Raw genomic sequence first — 19320 nt, 5'->3', positions numbered from 1 at the left:
CTAGAGCAGGGGTGGGCAATCCTGGTCCTCGATGGCCGCAGCCCTGCACGTTTTACATGTCTCCTCACATCAATACAGCTGACAGCAATTAGTGGCTCCTTGTCAAGCTTTCTGCAGAGCCTCATCATGATAACAGGTGTGTTTGAGCAGGGAAACATCCAAAACATGCAGGACTGCGGCCCTCCAGGACCAGGATTGCCCACCCCTGGACTAGAGCCTGGCTGGGACTAGGGTCTAGAGCCGTATCTAATGTCAGGAAGGCGTTGTTCAACTTTCTGAGAGACTCATTTAATAGGGAGAATGTAAAGGCGGGTATGTGACGCTACACACTCCTGTACAGTAGGTGGCGGTATGCAGCTGAAAGCTGTTTGCAACCCGCCAAGAAATGAAAGAAGGGGAAGAAGAAAAACCAGGAAACTGCTGCCCGGAGTAAGATGGCGGCTGAGTGGCGCGTCTGGAACTGAGTTTGTGTTTAGCTGTCGCTTGGAGTGTGTGTGTCTGTGTGTAGCTTGTAACTGTGTGTGTGTGTGTGTGTGTGTGTGTGTGTGTGTGTGTGTGTGTGTGTGTGTGTGGTTGTTGTTTGTAACCTAGTGTGTGCATGTGTGAGAGCTGCACAGGTCTACGGGATGACGACACGTCGGTGACACGAGTTTACAGGTAACGGATGGACCTTTAGTTTAACTGTAGTGCGCACCTGTAGTTTCTAACTGTAGTTTGTACCTGTAGTTTAACTGTAGTGTGTACTTGTAGTCTGACTGTAGTGTGTGCCTGTAGTCTAACTGTAGTGTGTACCTGTAGTTTCTAACTGTAGTTTGTACCTGTAGTTTAACTGTAGTGTGTACTTGTAGTCTGACTGTAGTGTGTGCCTGTAGTCTATCTGTAGTGTGTACCTGTAGTTGAACTGTATTGTGTACCTGTAGTTTAACTGTAGTTTGTACCTATAGTTTAACTGTAGTGTATAACTGTAGTTTAACTGTAGTTTGTACCTATAGTTTAACTGTAGTGTATACTTGTAGTTTAACTGTAGTTTGTACCTGTAGTTTAACTGTATTGTGTACCTGTAGTTTAACTGTAGTGTGTACCTGTAGTTTAACTGTATTGTGTACTTGTAGTTTAACTGTCGTGTGTACCTGTAGTCTAACTGTTGTATGTACCTGTAGTGTGTACCTGTAGGTTAACTGTAGTTTGTACCTGTAGTTTAACTGTAGTTTGTACCTGTAGTTTAACTGTAGTTTGTACCTGTAGTTTAACTGTAGTGTGTACCTGTAGTTTAACTGTAGTGTGTACATGTAGTTTAACTGTAGTTTGTACCTGTAGTTTGTACCTGTAGTTTAACTGTATTGTGTACCTGTAGTTTAAACTGTAGTGTGTACCTGTAGTTTAAACTGTATTGTGTACCTGTAGTTTAACTGTATTGTGTACCTGTAGTTTAACTGTAGTTTGTACCTGTAGTTTAACTGTATTGTGTACCTGTAGTTTAACTGTAGTGTGTACCTGTAGTTTAACGGTAGTGTGTACCTGTAGTTTAGCTGTAGTGTGTACCTGTAGTTTAACTGTATTGTGTACCTGTAGTTTTACTGTAGTTTGTACCTGTAGTTTAACTGTAGTGTATACCTGTAGTTTAACTGTAGTTTGTACCTGTAGTTTAACTGTAGTTTGTACCTGTAGTTTCTAACTGTAGTTTGTACCTGTAGTTTAACTGTAGTGTGTACTTGTAGTCTGACTGTAGTGTGTGCCTGTAGTTTAACTGTAGTTTGTACCTATAGTTTAACTGTAGTTTGTACCTGTAGTTTAACTGTAGTTTGTACCTGTTGTCTAACTGTAGTTTGTACCTATAGTTTAACTGTAGTGTGTACCTGTAGTTTAACTGTAGTTTGTACCTGTTGTCTAACTGTAGTTTGTACCTATAGTTTAACTGTAGTGTGTACCTGTAGTTTCTAACTGTAGTTTGTACCTGTAGTTTAACTGTAGTGTGTACTTGTAGTCTGACTGTAGTGTTTGCCTGTAGTCTAACTGTAGTGTGTACCTGTAGTTTCTAACTGTAGTTTGTACCTGTAGTTTAACTGTAGTGTGTACTTGTAGTCTGACTGTAGTGTGTGCCTGTAGTCTATCTGTAGTGTGTACCTGTAGTTGAACTGTATTGTGTACCTGTAGTTTAACTGTAGTTTGTACCTATAGTTTAACTGTAGTGTATACCTGTAGCTTAACTGTAGTTTGTACCTGTAGTTTAACTGTAGTTTGTACCTGTAGTTTAACTGTAGTTTGTACCTATAGTTTAACTGTAGTGTATACTTGTAGTTTAACTGTAGTTTGTACCTGTAGTTTAACTGTATTGTGTACCTGTAGTTTAAGTGTAGTGTGTACCTGTAGTTTAACTGTAGTGTGTACCTGTAGTTTAACTGTATTGTGTACCTGTAGTTTAACTGTCGTGTGTACCTGTAGTCTAACTGTTGTATGTACCTGTAGTGTGTACCTGTAGGTTAACTGTAGTTTGTACCTGTAGTTTAACTGTAGTTTGTACCTGTAGTTTAACTGTAGTATGTACCTGTAGTTTAATTGTAGTGTGTACATGTAGTTTAACTGTAGTTTGTACCTGTAGTTTAACTGTAGTTTGTACCTGTAGTTTAACTGTTTTGTGTACCTGTAGTTTAAACTGTAGTGTGTACCTGTAGTTTAACTGTATTGTGTACCTGTAGTTTAACTGTAGTTTGTACCTGTAGTTTAACTGTATTGTGTACCTGTAGTTTAACTGTAGTGTGTACCTGTAGTTTAACTGTAGTGTGTACCTGTAGTTTAACTGTATTGTGTACCTGTAGTTTTACTGTAGTTTGTACCTGCAGTTTAACTGTAGTGTATACCTGTAGTTTAACTGTAGTTTGTACCTGTAGTCTAACTGTAGTTTGTACCTATAGTTTAACTGTAGTGTATACTTGTAGTTTAACTGTAGTTTGTACCTGTAGTTTAACTGTAGTATGTACCTGTAGTTTAACTGTATTGTGTACCTGTAGTTTTACTGTAGTTTGTACCTGTAGTTTAACTGTAGTTTATACCTGTAGTGTAAAACTGTAGTTTGTACCTGTAGTTAAACTGTAGTGTGTACCTGTAGGTTAACTGTAGTATGTACCTGTAGTTTAACTGTATTGTGTACCTGTAGTTTTACTGTAGTTTGTACCTGTAGTTTAACTGTAGTTTGTACCTGTAGTTTAACTGTAGTTTATACCTGTAGTGTAAAACTGTAGTTTGTACCTGTAGTTAAACTGTAGTGTGTACCTGTAGGTTAACTGTAGTTTGTACCTGTAGTTTATCTGTAGTTTGTGCCTGTAGTCTAACTGTGTCAGGTCTGGTCCAGGCTCAGGTCCTCAGTGGACCAGTTGTCGGTCCAGCAGCATGGCGGAGGCGGGGGCCCACCTGACCTCCAGCGCCGCCCTGGAGCAGCCGTCCCTCTTCGAGGTCCTGGCCCAGGAGTCCCTGATGGAGGCGGTCAGACCGGCGCTGAGACACGCCGTCAAGGTGAGCGCAGGGCGCCGAGCCGGCGAGCTCTGGGCGGCGCCGGTCCTCATGGCATCTGTTCTGGGCCGCTCAGGTCCTGGCGGAGTCCAACCCGGCGCGGTTTGGCTTCCTGTGGCGACGCTTTGACGAGCTGCACCTGCTGCTGGACCTCCTCCTTCAGAACCACTTCCTGTCCCACTGCGCCGCCTCCTTCTCCGAGAACTTCTACGGCCTGAAGAGAAGCGCGTGTGGGCGGGGCCTCGCCGCCCGTCCGGGGCTGTCCGCCGCCGCGCGCCGCCGCTCGCTCCTGCTCCTGATCCTGGTGCCGTACCTGCGGGCCAAGATGGAGGCCACGTTGGCCCGGCAACGGGACGAGGAGGACTTCTCCATCCGGCCGGCGCCGAGCCCCGGCCGGCGGCTGTACCGGGCGGCCGTGGCGGCGTTCCCGTACGTCAGCTCGGCCTGGCAGACCTGGACCTTCTGCCAGCAGCTGCTCTACGTCTTCGGGAGGACCGATACCCACAATCCCCTGCTGTGGCTGGCGGGAGTCCGGCTGCTGCGGCTCAACGCCGCAGACCTGCGAGACATGCAGGCCGCTGCCAGCAGCGGCGGCTCAAGGTACCGGTAGCAAGCACATCAGGTCCTCTGGGCCGCGGGTTCCCCCAGGTAACGGTCTCTGCGGTTCTCCACAGCTTCCTGTCCCGGGCGGCGAGGGGCGTGGCCTCGTCCCTGTCCAGCTCGCTCTCGCTGGGCGTCTTCTTCCTCCAGTTCTTGGACTGGTGGTTCTCCTCAGACGGCCGGGGCGCCGCCGAGAGCCTGACGGCGCTGCCTGCCCCGCCGCCGCCGCTCCACCTGCGGCCGCCGGGCGTCGCCGACGGAAGCTGCCCGCTGTGTCTCCGCCCCCGGGTCAACGCCACCGCGCTGTCCACCTCCGGCTACGTCTTCTGCTACCGCTGCCTCTACGCCTACGTGAAGACCAACCGCCGCTGCCCGCTGACCGGGGGCCCCGCCCACCTGCAGCACCTGGTCAAGATCTACTGCCCCGAGAGCTGAGTTGCATGGGGGGGCGGGGGGGTATCAGAGGGGTATTGGGGCGACACAGGGACCATCAGGGGGTATCGGGGGACCACAGGGCTCCTCAGTCTCCTTGAGTTGGATGCCGTGAGGATTTGAAAGTGACAGATTTTCTAATGGAGACGTTCCAGGACTGAGTTGTGTTGAATCTCATAAAGTTTTACGTTTCATCAAAAACTTTCTTGTCTCCGTTTCTGCTGCCACTAAAAAACACTCATAAATCATGAATCCACCTCAAATCAACCGGAGCTCCAGAACCAGACCTGAGCCTACATTAACTGTTGTTAGTTCTCGTCTCCCTTTTCAGAATGAGATCCAACAGATTTAACTGTTTGTTGTGACTGTTCTGATGTGGGATTGTACATTTGGACCGATGGTAAGGAGCTATCAGTCTCTGGATTCTTCTGTCTGTTGGTGACAGATACATGCATGCTTTTTTTGGGGGTACTTTGTCTCTTCCATGACGTTTTTCCTCTTTCCTACAGCGTGCCATACAATTACACGTCAATGTCCAGTTATGCAAACGAGGTGATGACATCATTTAGCGACTTTGAGGACAGCCAATTGCTACGTTCCTTACTGGTCCTTAAGGTCAACGCAGCCGGCACCAGGAAGTTCTTCAGAGGACTTCATGCTTCCTGCTGCTGACCAACTTCATGCAGATGCAGATTTCAGTTTCCAACAGGACTTATAACAGCACACGGTGCTAAACATGGTATCCCTGTTCTTAATTGACCAGTAAACTGGTCTGTCCTGAACGCCACAGAGAGTCTCTGGGGTTTTGTGAAGAGGAAGATGTGAGACGCCAGACTCGGTCCAGAAGAGCTGAAGGCCACTGTCAGAGCAGTGCCACAGACTGATGCAGTCCATGCCTTGCCGCATTGCTGCAGTACTTCAGGCAAAACGAGCACCAACTAACAATCGAGTGCTATACATACCTTTCAGTTGGCCAACATTTCTAGAAATCTTTTTTTTTTTTGTATCGGTCTTCAGTGATATTCTAATTTCCTGAAATACTGAATTTGGGATTTTCATGAGTTGTTAGTTATAATCGTCAAAATTAAAAGAACTAAACATTTGAAATATGTCGGTCTGTGTGTAATGAATGAATACAATATACAAGCTTCACTTTTTGAATGGAATTACTGAAATAAATCCGCATTTGCATGATATTCTAATTATATGACCAGCACCTGTACAGTAAGATATACAGAATTGAATATAGATATTTAGATAGTTAGATATAGATATAGATACAGCTCGATATAGACAAATAAACAGATGTGGATACAGACAAATAAATAGATGGATAGATACTGTAGATACAGAGAGATTGGCATACAGATAGCTATAGATGCAGATAGGTTGATAGATAGATAGATAGATAGATAGATAGATATAGATACAGATAGATGGATAGAAGTCTAAAGTCTTGTGGAGTCTACAGTCTGGTGGACTCTGATACAGTGGACCATGAGGCCAGGACACCATGAGGCCAGGACACCATGAAAGCAGGACACCATGAGACCAGGACACCATTAGACCAGGACACCATGAAACCCGGACCCAGCAGACAGTCAGTGAAGTTCTTTATTGAGTTTCCAGACAAAGTCAACAACAGGCCACTTAAAGAAACAGTGAACAAAGATCAGGGCTGAGGATGAAGGAGGGTCCGTCCCTCACAGGACGTGACCACTCCGACTGTGTATTACTCGTGTTAAATACGCTTTATATACATGTGAGTGTGTGGAATGTGTTCGTGATTCAGGACCAGCACAATACAAAGACCCGCCCCCCCCAAAAAGAAATAAAAAACTAACAGGACAACAAGGTAAAGAACGTCTCTGATTGGACACAGTAGGCGTGTCCCCCATCCCCCCCCCCCCCCCCCCCCCCCCTTGGTCCTCTGACCTCCTGATAGAAATCAACTTCCTCTCCTGCCAAGTTACTGAAACAAAGTGCTGCTCGGTCTGTAAAGAGTTTCCTCACGGAAGTGAAGGGTTCAATCTGGATGGAAGCTCCAGGTCTGGTCTGGGTCTGGGTTGGATCTGATCTAGGTCTGGCTGGGTCTGATCAGATCTGGTATGACGGTACTGGTGATAAGGGCCTTGGACCAGGTACAGCTGTGAGGACGAGGGTTGAAGGGACAGAAGAACCAGGTCTCTGGCGCCTGTGTGACTGATTGGAAGGACTGGTGGCCAGCGGGACGCGAAACCAACAGTCCCCCACAGGATTCTGGGTAATGTATGACCCCACCGCACAGTTTGAAAAGGAAACCCCTGACTACACCAGCCAGTCGTTATGTAGACCACCACGCTGCCACATGTGCTTCTTCGCGTTACCATGACAACAAAACATTTGCTGGTATCTAGAAACGTGGATATGTAATGTATTGATTGTAAAATTAATGAGTGCTGACGGGGTCAAACCGACTCCGCCGGACGCTGGAGTGTCGGGTTGTCACGTGTACAGCTGAGAACGACGACAACTAGAGAAATGTCGTTTCCTTCCACTTTCTTCTGAATACTGATGGTGACAGACCATCAGAGATCATTACTATAATAACACGGCTTTGGCTGGACGGCGTCTCACCACCACTTCTCCTTTATCTCAGACGCATTGAAATATCTTAGGCTGGCGCTCTGCCTGTTGCCACAAGGTGGTGCCAAAGCCATGGTGAGTCCACTCCCCGTTGAAGGTTGAAAGGCTTTAAGGCATCGTTCAGAAGGTAGTTGTTGCTCACTTGTTTCCTTCACTTGAGCTTGCATCAGCTCCAGTCCAGCTCAAGTTACCAAAACAGTCCCTTTCCTCCAACGTACAGCAGGAGGCGCTGCGCTTACTGGACCGACAAAATGACCTTTGTGTTCAGTCCAACAAGACACTGCAGTACCTGGAAACGGGTCGACGAACTGATCAGCCAATCAAATCAATTAATTGAAAGTTAACAAACTGACCAATCAGTGCGGTGTGAGGGACCACGGGCAGCACTTGACCAACTGTCATGCTGCTGTGTGGCTTCAACGGTCCTACGTCTCACCGTCCACCTGTATTGCTTTGAACTATGAGACCCGAAGGAAGCAATCCAGTCAGAGGATACACAGCGTGAAACTGGCATGTTAGCTTCTGTACATCACATTGTTGAGGCTAGCGCAGTTAGCATGAATATAGCCCGTTACCTTCTGTACGTCATATTGTGGAGATTGGCACAGTTAGCGTGAAGATAGCATGTTAGCTTGTGTACGTCATATTGTTGAGGTTAGCGCAGTGAGCATGAAGATGGCACATTAGCTTCTCTACGTCATATTGTTGAGGTTAGCACAGTTGGCATGAAGATAGCATGTTAGCTTCTGTACGTCAAATTGTTGAGGTTCGCACAATCAACATTGTGATAGCTTGTTAGCTTCCTGTAGGTCGCATTGTTGAGGTTAGCTGTGACTGGTGTGGACATTAGGTTAGTCCAGTTGTGAACTTTCACGTTATTGGAAAAGTTCCTTCTGAAACTGTTAACACTAAAGTGAGTGTAGTGCAGGGAAACTAGTTCATATTTGTGTTGCTTCATGGTGACCAATAGTGAAGTTTTCTAACGGAACCAAGAGATTCTCAAAGGCTGGCAATGATAGGGATTCTGGATCTGCAAGTTCCACCGCACTTTCTGTCCCTGGACGTCGCGAGGCGGGACGGGTTTTCTCGTGGTCGGACTGAAAAAGTTGTGGATGGTGGGGAAAGAAACTGCAAATACCAGGTACGATTTTCCGCCACCCCTCCATTGAGGGAGCAAGCACTGAGGAACGGGTCTGAGATTGGGAGCAACAACGCAGCTGTCCGCTGATTGGTCATGACGATTGCCGCTGGACTCGCCTTGCAATATTTATTTCATCGGCAGTAAACCCTCCCGTTGTTGTTTACATACGGCGCTTTGCTCACTGGTTGTTTTGTTAACTGGTTTATTTAAACGTCGACACACAACACAACACGGCGTCTTTCAACGAGCTTCGGCAGGAGCTCCTCCTCTCAGGAACAGGAGGGGCGGAGCTTCGGCAGGAGCTCCTATGGCACGGTACGGTGCGGTACAATATGGTACGGTACGATATGGAACGTATGGTGCGGTATCGTACGGTGCATTATAGTACGGTACGATTTGGTGCCATATGGTATGGTATGGTGCCGTATGGTATGGAACAATATGGTACTGTACGTTGTGGTACGATATGGTACAGTACAGTACAGTGCGGTATGGTACGGTGCATTATAGTACGGTACGGTTTGGTACGATATGGTACGATATGGTGCAGTATGGTATGGAACAATATGGTACTGTACGGTGCGGTACGATATGGTCCGGTGCGGTACAATATGGTACAGTACAGAACAGTGAGGTATGGTACAAGACGGCTCAGGTTTTAATGTGTCCTTCACAAAAGGTGCAGATGGTACTAAAAGTACCATACCTAACCGTTACTCAATTTGGTAAGCACTCCGTCGAGGTAGCTAGCACATCAGCACAGCTACAGTGCAATCATCTGCTGATTGGTCAGTGACGATGGACAGTCTCTCTGGACAAGCAGCAATATTGAAATATCTCCTTGTCGTATAAACCCTCCGTTGTTGTTCTCATCCGCCGCTTTGTGCTCACTGGTAGTTTAGTGAACTGGATTAATGAAATGTGGCTCACCCCTGCCCCCTGGTGTTCAGACGAGGTGCAGAGTGCTGGATCCTTGTGGACTCTGTGATCCAGGACAGACGGACCTCAGAAAGACTGAAATTCCTGCCTGGTTCAGGAGTCTCGTGGACTTCCCCAGATCCATGTCGTCGATACCGAGAGTCTGAATATATACTGATACTGAAACCAGCAAAGAGTAAAGTGCTTCTGGACTCCGCAGCAGGAGTACGGGTTCTAGAGTGTGGCTCTTCTGTACAATAAGCCGTTTGGCTAGCAGAGGTTAGAAATTCATGAAATGCTCAAACGACCGACGACGAACTGAACTGGGGCTAGCTAACAAAACAAGCTGGCGATGGCTCTGCCTGCAAGACGCTGTACCTGGAACAGCATATTGACCCACACATGACCTTTGACCGTGAACTCTCCTCTGACTGGACTTCACCTCCTCCAGCTGTCTGACTGTTGAAAGCTCCAATCTCATTGGATAAAACAGTTTGCACACACATTTATAGACTATTACCTTTTTTATACAAAAGAGAAAGGTATCTGTGTTTCTATACATTAATGTATGTACAGCATAGAAAAGTGACGTAACCAGGGCAACAGGACAGGAAACAGTATTTACAGCAAACAGAAAGCAGGGACTTGGTGGGGCTGTCGTGTCACATTACCGTGGATGGTCACGTGACCACAGAGAGCCACTCAGAGCTCACACCGCTAACCCTCACCTGATCCTGAGACACTTTTACCAGCTTCCTTAAAAATTCCACCGGGAGGTTTCTGGTACGTAGTGAAGGTCCAGGAGGAACCGGTCCAGGAGGAAACGGTTTCCTCTCAGAGCTTCTGAACAAAGATCAAAGGCTGAAGGAACAGGCACCAGAGCCTGGGGGGGAGGGGGGTGTTCAGTCCTGACAGGCTCACGTTGGCTGGTTTGAGGGTTTATGGACTGAAACGAAAGGCACCAAGAGTCCCCTACTCCTGGACTCAGAGACCAGACAGGACCAGTCCTCCCAGGGACCACACGGGACCAGTCCTCTTAGGGTCCAGACTGGAGCAGTGGTCTTGGGGATTGCTAAAATCAGAGAAAACAGACACTGAACTTTGCCCCATGCAGACATTCTCCTCTGGTCGTCAGTAGCTCCTCCAGCTGGAGAACCAGGAGGAGGAGGAGCTCCTTGTGGCTCCACCCAGGTTCATTCCACTGGCTCCCAGTCCTACAGGACAGGCCCCTCGTCCGTAATTTCAGGCTCCTCCTCCAAGAGGTCAAGCTCCTCCTCCTAGAGGTCAGGCTCCTCCTCCCAGAGGTCAAGCTCCTCCTCCCAGAGGTCAGGCTCCTCCTCCCAGAGGTCAAGCTCCTCCTCTGAGAAGTCAGGCTCCTCCTCCTTAATGTCAGGCTCCTCCTACAGGACAGGCTCCTCCTCCATGGGCTCCTCGATGGACCTGCAGAGGAGCAGAAGATTCCAGCTCATTTTTAGTGTCTTGGTTCATTTTTGTTCTTACAGGTGCAGCAGAACTCTGCTCATGTCTCGTGCAGTGGTGGTCCATCGTCACCGAGGAGAAGCTCCTGAGGCTCACCTGGTTCCTCAGCATCACAAAGGAGAGGCTCACCTGGTTCCAACGCATCACCAAGGAGAGGCTCCTGAGGCTCACCTGGTTTCTCTGTCCTCAGGACCAGAGCCCGGCGGCTCCACATCCACGCTCAGCGACGCCATGGCGCTCAGTGTCTCGGCTTCGTCTTTCTCTGCCTGGCCGTCCAGCGGCGAGTTTCCGCTGGTCTGACACGATGCCAGGAGACATGGCCAGTGTTTACCTGTGGTGGGGGGGGGGGGGGGGGGGGAGGGGGGCGTTACCAGGCAGGCCCAGGTCTCTGTTTAGACTCCATGTTCACCTGAGTGCTGCTCACTCTGGATCTGGATCACTCTGTCCAGCGAGGCCACGGCTTTAGGACACGGCTTCTCCTGGGGCCATTGAACCTCTGAGTCACACTGAAAGACCGGGCGGGGGGCGCGGGGGGGGGGAGGGGGTCAAGGGTTAAATTCAAGTTTCAGCAGAGAACCGCACACAACCATGAACCCCACAGCTGGTTATGTATGCAGCGCAAATGAAATGACATGACACACATTCTGAGTTAACGCATTGATGATTAACACCCCCCCGTAGAGAGCACATGGTACGTTCCAATTAACCCCCCCCATGACGAGCACATGGTACGTTCCAGATAACCCCGTATAGAGCACATGGTACGTTCCAGTTACCCCCCCATAAGGAGCACATGGTATGTTCCACTTCTTCAACTTCATCATGACAGTTTGGTTGGTTTGAAGAAACGCTGTTATTCTGGAGGTAATCCCACGTCTCAGTCGTTACTGACTTGAGGAAGAGGAAGAAGAGTGTTTCCTCTCTCACCGGGTCTCCCAGCAGCGCCGCCACGCAGGCCTCCGATGCATCGCAGATGGCCGTGAGGTCGTGACCCCCCTCCAGCGCCATGACCACCCGTCCTCCCGCCAGGCCCATGAGGAGCTGCGTCAGCTGGCCGAAACCTGCCACAGCAGAGGTCAGGCAGTCTGGGCGACGGGACCATGGGTGGGGGGGGGGGGGGCAGCATCGCGGGGGGCAGCAGTGCAGGGGGCAGGAGCACAGCGGCAGCATGGGGGCAGCAGTGCGGGCTGTACTTACACTTAGCAGACACGTTGTAGCCCCCCAGTGGAGACTGGTGACCCTCCACTGCATCGAAGCCCGCCGACACCAGGACCACATCGGGACTGAACATCTGGGCGATGGGCATCACCACGCTCCTGTACACACACACACACACACACACACACACACACACACACACACACACACACACAGTGTTAGAGGACGGGTGTGCAACCAGCAGCTCCTGGTCTGGCTCCGGTCTTTCACCTGAAGGCGGTCAGGTACTCCACGTCACCCATAGGGGGCTCCACTCCTCCGGTCCAGGCGATGTTAACGTTGAACCCGACCCCGGCTCCTGAGCCCACCTGAAGGGAGGACAGAGTGTCGAGCCACCTCAGACCCAGACTCTGTGTGTGTGTGTGTGTGTGTGTGTGTGTGTGTGTGTGTGTGTGTGTGTGTGTGTGTGTGTGTGTGTGTGTGTGTGTGTGTGTGTGTGTGTGTGTGTGTGTGCGTGTGTGTACCTCCTCAGGGGCACCGCTGCCCGGGAAGAAGTTCCCATCGTCATAGCGATGGAGGGAGATGTACAACACGTTGGGGTCGGTGTAGAAGGCCTGCTGGGTGCCGTTGCCGTGGTGAATGTCCTGCGGGGAGAGGTCAAAGGTCATGAACAACGGGGAGCAGGAACAGCAAATGAAGGTGTCAATGTTCATAGATGGCGTCTTTACTCTGAGTAAAAATCCTCCTCAGTGTTGTGGCTGCAGTAATGTACCATCCAGAGTAACCTGCAGTACTGCACTATTGGCTTCCTTTTCAAACACTACAAGTACTGCACACAGACCTGAGCAACCAAAGACCTGAGCAGAGACTACAGGACAGTTAACAAAGACTACAGGACAGCAAACAAAGACTACAGGACAGCAAACAAAGACTACAGGACAGTAAACAAAGACTACAGGACAGTAAAAACAAGGACAAAGAGTCAGAAAGAGTTTTTATCCACTGCAGTGTGTGTGTGTGTTTTATCCATGATTCAAAACACACTATAGAAACCAAGTCTGAAAATAAACTGATGTGATGAGGATGACGATGGAAAAGAAACTGATGTGATGAGGATGACGATGATGTGACGAGGACGATGAGGAGGATGAAGATGACTCACCCAGTCCACGATGAGAAGCTTCAACACTCCCAGTTTCTGCTGCAGCAGTTTGGCTGTGATGGCGACCGAGTTGAAGAAGCAGAATCCCCTGTTCACACACACACACACACACACACACACACACACACACACACACACACACACACACACACACACACACACACACACACACACAGTCAGATGAGGGGAGAGAGAGGTACTACCTCCGGCTGGGAGTACTCACATGGCGGTGGACTCCTCGGCGTGGTGACCTGGAGGACGAACGACTGCAAAACCATTCTGAGAGAGAGAGAGAGAAAGAGAGAGAGAGAGAGAGAGAGAGAGAGAGAGAGAGAGAGAGAGAGAGAGAGAGAGAGAGAGGGTAAGTGTGCATGTCTGTCTCCAAGTGTGTATCAGTGTGCAGTACAGTGCGTAGTACAGTGTAGTATAGTGCAGTACAGTTCAGTACAGTGTAGTAAAGTGCAGTACAGTGTAGTACAGTATAGTACAGTGCAGTACAGTATAGTACAGTGCAGTATAGTACAGTGCAGTACAGTATAGTACAGTGCAGTACAGTGTAGTACAGTGCAGTACAGTGTAGTACAGTGCAGTACAGTATAGTGCAGTACAGTAGAGTACAGTGCAGTACAGTGTAGTACAGTGCAGTACAGTGTAGTACAGTGTAGTACAGTGTAGTACAGTGTGTACCTTCAGCTCCCCTGCAGCCACTCTAAAAGCCAGCTCTATGACGGAGCCCACGGCCATTCGAACAGCAGCAGATGAATGCATCTCGTTCCACACAGTGTCACTGTCTACCTGCAGGGGGCAACAGAGGTCAGGGGGGCAACAGAGGTCAGGGGGGCAACAGAGGTCAGGGGGGCAATCAGAGGTCAGGGGGGCAAACGGTCGGTAAACTACAGAAGCCGATTTACCCCGATTCCACCGCAGGGCAGGACAGCATACATCTTCTGACTGATGGGACCTGTGGAACCAGGGCACAGGTCAGAGGGCACAGGTCAGAGGTCACAGGTCAGAGGGCACAGGTGAGATTTTGAAGACAGGAAGTCCATGGTGTCGTGTTTCTGTGCTTATTATGTGGCTCAGAGTCACGGTTTAGCCACAGTCGCTACTTGTTGGGGCTATTTTGGCACCGCTGTTTGTGAGGACAGAGTTTGGTTTTCCCACATATTTGAATGAGAGGAGGGAGGAGGAGGTAGGAGGACGGAGGAGGAGGAGGAAGGAGGAGGGAGGAGGAGGAGGAAGGAGGAGGGAGGAGGAGGGAGGAGGAGGGAGGAGGAGGAGGGAGGAGCAGGGAGGAGGAGGAGGAGGGAGGAGGCGGAATTCGGCGTTCGGAACTTTGACGGATCATAAAAAAACGAAACCGATCGAGTCTAGAAATAACCGATTCAGATTAGTGAACAGGAGTGTCTCCCCTGTCATTTAATAGTATTTCTAGTGTTTCTAGGTGGCGCTAGAGAGCACATTTTGGCACTCTAGGGGTTAACTTTTACATTTTATTTTATTTTTCGTCAGTCTTGATGAGTTGTTTTTTTTAACAGGAAGTGCAGCGTGTGGACGGTGCAGCAGTTACCCAGCAGCTTCTTGTGGTCCAGCTTGTGGCGGTTCAGGGGGCTGGTCCCGTACAGCAGGGTGTGGAACTCCGAGTGGACTGACTGGATCTCGTCCAGAGACGCCTTCCGTCCTCGAACCCTCTGCTCAGACACAGACACACACACACACGCGCACACACACACACACAAACACAGTCCATTCAGTGTGTGGACATGCTGACTTTGTGAAGCAACAGGAGCTTCTTTTATAAAACCTTGTGTAGGATTTCCTAATAAAAATGTTCGTACTACCAAAAGCTGGAGATGGTTCACCCCTCCCCCCCCCAAAAAAAATTGGGATCTACAAAACCGTTCACCCGCACATCTGCACACACTTTCCTTTTCGAGATCTCCCGCCCTGAACACGCCCACTTTCTACCATAAACCGTCAAGGCAAAGAGCCTCGTCAATATTTTTACATCTCAATCAGTTGATCGCCGGCATTTGACGCTAAATCCTGACAGAAAAAATAACGTGTGTGTGTGTGTGTGTGTGTGTGTGTGTGTGTGTGTGTGTGTGTGTGTGTGTGTGTGTGTGTGTGTGTACCTGGCAGCGAGCCAGCAGCCCCGTCTCCTGCAGCCTGGACCAGATGCTCTGGACTCTCCCAGCATGCTCTGGGTGGATGTGAGCATTACCACACACACACTGATGCTTCAGCATCAGACTGTCGTACACCAGCCCTGCAGGGAGACACACACACCGTCACACACCGTCACACACCGTCACACACCGTCACACACACCGTCACACACCTCCTCACACACACCTTCATACACCGCCTCACACACACCTTCACACACCGTCACACACACCGTCACACACACCGTCACACACCGCCTCACACACACCTTCACACACCGTCACACACACGTCACACACACCGCCTCACGCACACCGTCACACACACCGCCTCACACACACACCGCCTCACACACACACGTCACACACACGTCACACACACCGCCTCACACACACCGTCACACCCACCGCCTCACACACACCTTCTCACGTCATCACACACTGTCACAAACAATCAAACACCATCACACACTGACACACACCATGTCACATACTCCTTCAGACACAATGTCTCACACACACCATCACACCACGACACATCACACACTCTTTCACAAACACCATCACAAACCATCACACACCATCACATCACATCACACACTCCTTCACACACGGTCACACACACCGTCACAAAGCATCACACATAAACTATTACACACACCTTTACACAAACTATCAGACACCTTACACACAATTTCTCACACATCATTACAAACGTCTCACACACACTGTCATATACACACTGCGTCACACACACCACATCACACACACACCACATCGCACACACAAACACACAGCCTGCAGGAGGGCTGACCTGTGGTGAAGAGGTGTTTGGTGGGGTGGGCGGGGCCCGCGGGCGCGGCGGGGGAGGATTGTGCTCTACCCAGAGGTCTGTGGGGCAGCAAGGACTGGAACACACCCAGCTGCTGCAAGGCCTGATGGGAAAAAGCTTCTGAATCAGAGACGCACTCCTCCAGCGCAGCCACGGAGAGGTGTGTGTGTGTGTGTGTGTGTGTGTGTGTGTGTGTGTGTGTGTGTGTGTGTGTGTGTGTGTCCATTGTCACTGGTGTCCTGCCCCTCACCGGGGTGTAGCTGCCGGGCTCGTCTTCATCGCCGTCCCTCAGTAGGACGGCGTCTTCGTCGTCCTCCTCCTCCTCGTCCTCGTCCAGCTCGCTCTCTGTGCTCTCCCCTTTGACGTGCACGCTGTCCGGCGGCTCGTCGCCCCTCAGTGGCCCAGCGAGGCGTTCCACCGGCGCCGTGCTCCCATCTGGCTCCTCCTCCTGAAGCCTGATTGGACAAAGCTGTCAGAGTGGGTGCTAACGGTCTGCGGGAGAGTTTCAAACAGACAGTCAGGAGTGCTGGCCAAACCCGTGAAGCCCCGCCCCCTCGTCGTCGTCCAGCATGTCATTGGTCTCTGTTAGCTCCTCCTCCGTCTCCTCCGGGTGGGTGGGTGGGGGCCGAGGAAGCTCCGCCCCTTTGGAGAGCATCTACACATAAAGGCGCAAGGTGTTTTTACGAGGGTTTGTCAAAAAGCAATCAGCACAGACTGAAACGACAGGACGAGAGGCGCCGTGGCCTCCTGGGTCAATCAGCTGGGTGTTGATCTGAAAACATTCCAGGACTTCTCAAACAACAAACCACATCCAATGTTGATCAAAACAACAAATATACTCATAACCCCCCCCCCGTCCCCCTTTTTTTTTTTTTTATTCACTTTTTTTTTTAATTTCTTTTTGAATATTGATAACCATCCAAAACATGTAGTTAACAAAAGAACACAAATTAAGTATAGCAACATAAAATGGCAAATAAATTAATAAATATAAAAACTTACTTTCATCTTAACTTCCTGTCCCATTTGGCTTTACAATCTTATTCATAGTCATCTTGATTCACATATATTACACACCCATTCACATATAAATATATACACATGCATATATATACACATTAATACATACACGGAAATAGATACAATACATACACGCACACACGTTGCGATAACCATACCCCCTGTCTGTCTTATACTACTGACGTGTGTGTGTGTGTGTGTGTGTGTGTGTGTGTGTGTGTGTGTGTGTGCACCTTGTAGTGTTTCTCCAGGAAGTGCTGGTGCTGCTGCTGGACCACCAGCTGCTGCAGGGCCTGGGGGGATTGGGGTAGGGGGGCGCTCTGCGTACGGGCCAGCGGCCGGTGGCGGGGCAGCTTGTTGACGGAGCGCATGGCGCCGGACACGCCCCTTTCAGCTGTAACCAAGGGCGACTGGCTGTACATGGGGACTGAGACGAGGCAGATAGAGGTCACAAGAGGTCACAGAAGTCGAAGGTTAGTGGCGCGGACTGTGGCGCCGCGGGCTGCTGTACCTAGCATGGCGGTCTGCTGCCGGGCCTGCTCGAGCAGGAGGACGTGCTGCAGTAACGAGGAGTGGGCAGAGTGAGAGCCGGGGGGCGGAGCCTCCACGTCGTGGCCGCCGCCTGCACACAAAGCGTCAGCACATCCTCACTCTGTCCACGTCACACACAAACCAAACGAAGGAGGCGGAGCTTACCGGCAGGAAGTGAGGATGTGGACAGAAACTTCCCCGTCAGAGCCCCGCCCGCCCGCAGTGATTGGATGGCTTGAAGCTCCGCCTCCTGCTGAGCGGACAGCTGCTGAGCCGGCTGGAGGAGGAAACAGACACGTAATGTAATCAAACATTGCAGGACTGAACAGAGTCAGAGTCCCTCGGTAACTACTTCTTCTGCTCATGCGCCAGTAAGCGACCCGTACTAGCAGTACTATTCTAGTTTTATCGTCCATATCAGTAGTTTAGTAGTCGAGATTGTCCCCTGACATCAATTGATTCATCATCAGTCACCAGGATGTCGCTTCTATACATTTTGTTCACGTTTAAAATGTTTTGTTCTCTACACACGTCTGTGTGGTTTCATGGCAAAAACAAGCCACAGTGCCCTCCTGTGGCCCGGCAGACCAACTACATGGTGTCAGAGTGTCTGCTGCCGCCGTCGAAACAAGTCTATTGAAGACCACTGGTGTAGAGTGTGTCGAGTATAGAGTGTAAAGTGTAGAATATAGAGTGTAGAGTGTGTAGAGTATAGTGTGTAAAGTGTAGAATATAGAGTGTAGAGTGTGTAGAGTATAGTGTGTAGAGTGTGTAGAGTGTCGAGTGTAGAGAGTGTAGAGTGTGTAGAATGTAGAAAGTGTAGAGTGCGTAGAGTATAGTGTGTGGAGTGCAGAGTATAGAGTGTAGAGTGTAGAGTATAGAGTATAGAGTGTAGAATATAGAGTATAGAGTGTGGACTATAGAGTGTAGAGTATAGAGTGTAGCGTGTAGAGTATAGAGTGTAGAGTATAGAGTATAATGTGTAGAGTATAGAGTGTAGAGTGTAGACTATAGAGTGTAGAGTATAGAGTGTAGAGTAAGGAGTATAGAGTGTAGAGTATAGAGTGTAGAGTGTAGAATATAGAGTGTAGAGTATAGAGTGTAGAGTGTAGAGTATAGAGTGTAGAGTAAGGAGTATAGAGTGTAGAGTATAGAGTGTAGAGTATAGAGTATAATGTGTAGAGTATAGAGTGTAGAGTGTAGACTATAGAGTGTAGAGTATAGAGTGTAGAGTAAGGAGTATAGAGTGTAGAGTATAGAGTGTAGAATATAGAGTATAGAGTGTAGACTATAGAGTGTAGAGTATAGAGTGTAGAGTGTAGAGTATAGAGTGTAGAGTAAGGAGTATAGAGTGTAGAGTATAGAGTGTAGAGTAAGGAGTATAGAGTGTAGAGTATAGAGTGTAGAGTGTAGAGTATAGAGTGTAGAGTATAGAGTGTAGAGTAAGGAGTATAGAGTGTAGAGTATAGAGTGTAGAGTAAGGAGTATAGAGTGTAGAGTATAGAGTGTAGAGTAAGGAGTATAGAGTGTAGAGTATAGAGTGTAGAGTAAGGAGTATAGAGTGTAGAGTATAGAGTGTAGAGTGTAGAGTATAGAGTGTAGAGTATAGAGTGTAGAGTGTAGAATATAGAGTGTAGAGTATAGAGTGTAGAGTGTAGAATATAGAGTGTAGAGTATAGAGTGTAGAGTGTAGAGTATAGAGTGTAGAGTGTAGAATATAGAGTGTAGAGTATAGAGTGTAGAGTGT

The 19320-nt window shown here is 49.1% G+C and overlaps 2 protein-coding genes across 2 annotated transcripts in view; one reads left to right on the top strand and one right to left on the bottom strand.

The window, feature by feature from the left end:
* Positions 1-437: 437 nt before the first annotated feature.
* On the top strand, positions 438-4543 carry pex12 (peroxisomal biogenesis factor 12). Its single transcript, XM_080511778.1, has 4 exons — positions 438-657; positions 3350-3510; positions 3584-4107; positions 4182-4543. The coding sequence occupies exons 2-4, from the start codon at positions 3388-3390 to the stop codon at positions 4540-4542; spliced, it is 1008 nt and encodes a 335-aa protein (XP_080367904.1). The 5' UTR covers positions 438-657; positions 3350-3387; the 3' UTR covers position 4543.
* A 1937-nt stretch (positions 4544-6480) lies between these two features.
* The window catches only part of hdac5 (histone deacetylase 5), a 29674-nt gene continuing 16834 nt past the window's right edge, over positions 6481-19320 (bottom strand). Inside the window, exons 10-28 of the mRNA XM_080510813.1 lie at positions 17739-17850; positions 17554-17664; positions 17276-17469; positions 16559-16677; positions 16273-16477; positions 16005-16125; positions 15158-15291; positions 14593-14713; positions 13934-13983; positions 13710-13817; positions 13246-13301; positions 13023-13110; positions 12385-12504; positions 12131-12228; positions 11900-12018; positions 11630-11763; positions 11127-11208; positions 10874-11033; positions 6481-10663 (exon numbers count right to left, since the gene is read on the bottom strand). Coding sequence (XP_080366939.1) covers positions 10624-10663; positions 10874-11033; positions 11127-11208; positions 11630-11763; positions 11900-12018; positions 12131-12228; positions 12385-12504; positions 13023-13110; positions 13246-13301; positions 13710-13817; positions 13934-13983; positions 14593-14713; positions 15158-15291; positions 16005-16125; positions 16273-16477; positions 16559-16677; positions 17276-17469; positions 17554-17664; positions 17739-17850 — 2172 coding nt within the window. The 3' untranslated portion in view covers positions 6481-10623. The remainder of the gene's footprint in view (positions 10664-10873; positions 11034-11126; positions 11209-11629; positions 11764-11899; positions 12019-12130; positions 12229-12384; positions 12505-13022; positions 13111-13245; positions 13302-13709; positions 13818-13933; positions 13984-14592; positions 14714-15157; positions 15292-16004; positions 16126-16272; positions 16478-16558; positions 16678-17275; positions 17470-17553; positions 17665-17738; positions 17851-19320) is intronic.

The sequence above is a fragment of the Blennius ocellaris genome (genome assembly GCF_963422515.1).
Source record: "Blennius ocellaris genome assembly, chromosome: 16".
NCBI lineage: Eukaryota > Metazoa > Chordata > Actinopteri > Blenniiformes > Blenniidae > Blennius > Blennius ocellaris.
Note: the sequence above shows the minus strand (reverse complement) of the source record. Positions and strands in the feature narration are given on the sequence as shown.